This window comes from Sphaeroforma arctica, assembly GCF_001186125.1.
Source record: "Sphaeroforma arctica JP610 unplaced genomic scaffold supercont1.151, whole genome shotgun sequence".
In the NCBI taxonomy this organism is placed as follows: Eukaryota; class Ichthyosporea; order Ichthyophonida; genus Sphaeroforma; species Sphaeroforma arctica.
The window spans coordinates 129,614-132,274 of record NW_014040407.1 but is presented as its reverse complement, the minus strand read 5'-3'; the positions used below and the strand labels follow the sequence as shown (position 1 = coordinate 132,274).

The following is a 2,661-nucleotide window of genomic DNA, read 5'->3' as shown; positions in this document are numbered from 1 at the left end:
CATATATATATATATATATATATATAAATCATGGTGAAACACACTTCAAGTATACCTATATACACCTACAGAAATACAAATACACACAGCAACCTGCACACATACACGTATCACTCCAATCCAAACACACCTCCTTCAAACTTCTCAGGCTGCCTGTCCTTGGTGTCATTCGTGAGTCTGGCTACCTCCAGCACTTCCTCATCCACACTCTTGGCAATGACATACTGCTTGCTCTCGACATGGTACGCTATGTGGTGTGGTGTTGCGCGGATGGGCACCTTTCGCGAAGGCCAGGCCGAGTCGTACAGCAAGTGCTGCGGCAGCTGGCAGATCCGAAGTTCTCTCTAACATAGGGATGGTGTATTGGGTGTGTGGGTGTGTGGGTGTACAGGGGGTTAGTATTGGGCCATAGAGGGGGACCGTAACATGCACCTTATTGGGCTTATGTATGTGTGTGTGGTTGTGCAACTTATGCGTGTGTGTGTGTCATGTGTAGGTGACTGTACACGTGTGTGGGTGTGGGCCAGTGATGCGCAGCGTGATATCCGCTGTCGACAATAACACCGAAGAAAGCCAACCTACTTGCAGTAGTAAAATTACCTACCCCTCTGCGATATAGTCAAAAGAGTATATGTCATAAGAATCATGCCGCGTCTAATTTATTTACACGTACGTGATCGATGATTCATGTCCGCAGGATATCTTGGGCATAGACAACCAACCCCGACATATATAGCATAGGAATATTGAAATGACTGACTTCATATTAGAATAAAGCAACATATATAGCACAGGAATATTGACATGACTGACTTTATATTACTATAAAGCAACATATATAGCACAGGAATATTGACATGACTGACTTTATATTCCTATAGAATGGCTTGGGACCTTCACATGAGAAGTACTTAGTTTTGTGTAATCTTCATTGTAAACTCGTATCAGAGTGAAACATCTGAGACTAAGTTGCAATTGTGGCAGAGTGTTGCTAGTAGTGATAGGCGGGGGTTGTGATCCTACCAGGTTGTAGCGTTTGGTCGACGTGTACGGAATACGTTTTCTAACACCCAATAACACTACACCTAACACGCGTATACAATGGTGTATCAATAAAGACTCATGCCTGTCTAATCCATCTCACACAACCCGTCGATTGATCCACTGTGTGTAACACGCGTGTACAATGGTATATCAATAAACACTCATGCCTGTCTAATCCATCTCACACAACCCGTCGATTAATCCACTGTGTGTAACACGCGTATACAATGGTATATCAATAAAGACTCTTGCCTGTCTAAACTATCTCACACAACCCGTTGATTAATCCACTGTGTGTAACACGCGTATACAATGGTATATCAATATAGACTCATGCCTGTCTACTCCATCTCACACAACCCGTCGATAAATCCACTGTGTGTAACACGCGTGTACAAGAGCCTATCAATAAAGACTCATGCCTGTATAATCCATCTCACACAACCCGTCGACTAATCCACTGTGTGTAACACGTGTGTACTATAACCGATCAATAAAGACACATATCTCACACAACCCGTCGATTAATCCACTGCGTGTGTGCACTGACCCCACGCCGCCTACCTCGTTGTTGAAGTACATGAACCCGTGCGAGCAGTTGACGTTGTGGAATGGCGTGAAGTATATGGCTCCCGTGTCCACGTACATGGGATGTGTTCTCAGCCCTTTCCGTGTGGCAATGAGCCACCATGGCCGGGTATGCTCACCCGTTATAACCACACCGTTGTATGTGGAGATGTTGAAGAACGGGAAGATCTGTTTGCGATGCTCCCTCACGCTCGTCAGCCATCGACTGCACGCAGCCTCCGCGCCGGCTACGTTTGTGCCTGAGAGCGCGAGAGTGATACGAATGTACCGGGGTTGTTTGTCAGTGACATTGTGGTGGTGTTGTCGGTCAGCGGAGGTGTGTGTGTGTAAATAGAGAGGAATATGTCTGTAGGTGTGTGAATAGAGAGGTATATGTCTGTAGCTGTTTGTGAGTAGCTTTATCGAGGTCGAGGAGGTGAGTTCTCCTAAACAAATACGCGCGCATAGATATACGAATGAGGACGTGCATAGACAAACAAATAGGACAAGCCATACCAAAAACAAAACAAAAACCCTGTGTACGTTTAGTAGTATGATAAATAGAATATACGTACTCTACCGAATCAGTTGACCAAGCCCTGTCTCTGACACGCACGCCTGTGCATGTACTTACGTCATACTCCAGTCGCCGACTGCCGACGCGTACCTAACTACCCCGTCAGCCTCCACGAACACTTCCACAGCCACAGAAATCTATACATGTTACTACACCCTCCCACACAGACGCAGACTTCACATGCACCTACCCACAAGGTCTGTACTCTCAGGTGCGGTTGATTCGTCTACTTTGGTTGTGTCGCCGGTGGGGGCCGGTCCAAAGGCCCAGTCATCCTCGACATTGTCCATTGGTCTAAGTATCACCTCGTGATCTAGCTTAGCAAACCGCAGTATCTCGTTACCTCCACCCCCTAAACAAGAGGCGCCTCTGTATGCGCATGCGTGTGGGTGGGTGGAAGGGTAGGTGAGCATATGAGGGGCAGTGAGCAATTGATGCTGCCTACACAAATATTAAAGAAGCATATTCATAGT

General features: G+C 46.3%; 1 protein-coding gene across 1 annotated transcript in view; it reads right to left on the bottom strand.

Annotated features, from left to right (window-relative positions):
• Positions 1 to 110: 110 nt before the first annotated feature.
• SARC_03103 (hypothetical protein) overlaps positions 111 to 2,661 on the bottom strand; it is a gene marked incomplete at both ends in the record, with an annotated part of 6,166 nt that continues 3,615 nt past the window's right edge. The window contains 3 exons of the mRNA XM_014303125.1: positions 111 to 344; positions 1,609 to 1,871; positions 2,379 to 2,557. Coding sequence (XP_014158600.1) covers positions 111 to 344; positions 1,609 to 1,871; positions 2,379 to 2,557 — 676 coding nt within the window. The remainder of the gene's footprint in view (positions 345 to 1,608; positions 1,872 to 2,378; positions 2,558 to 2,661) is intronic.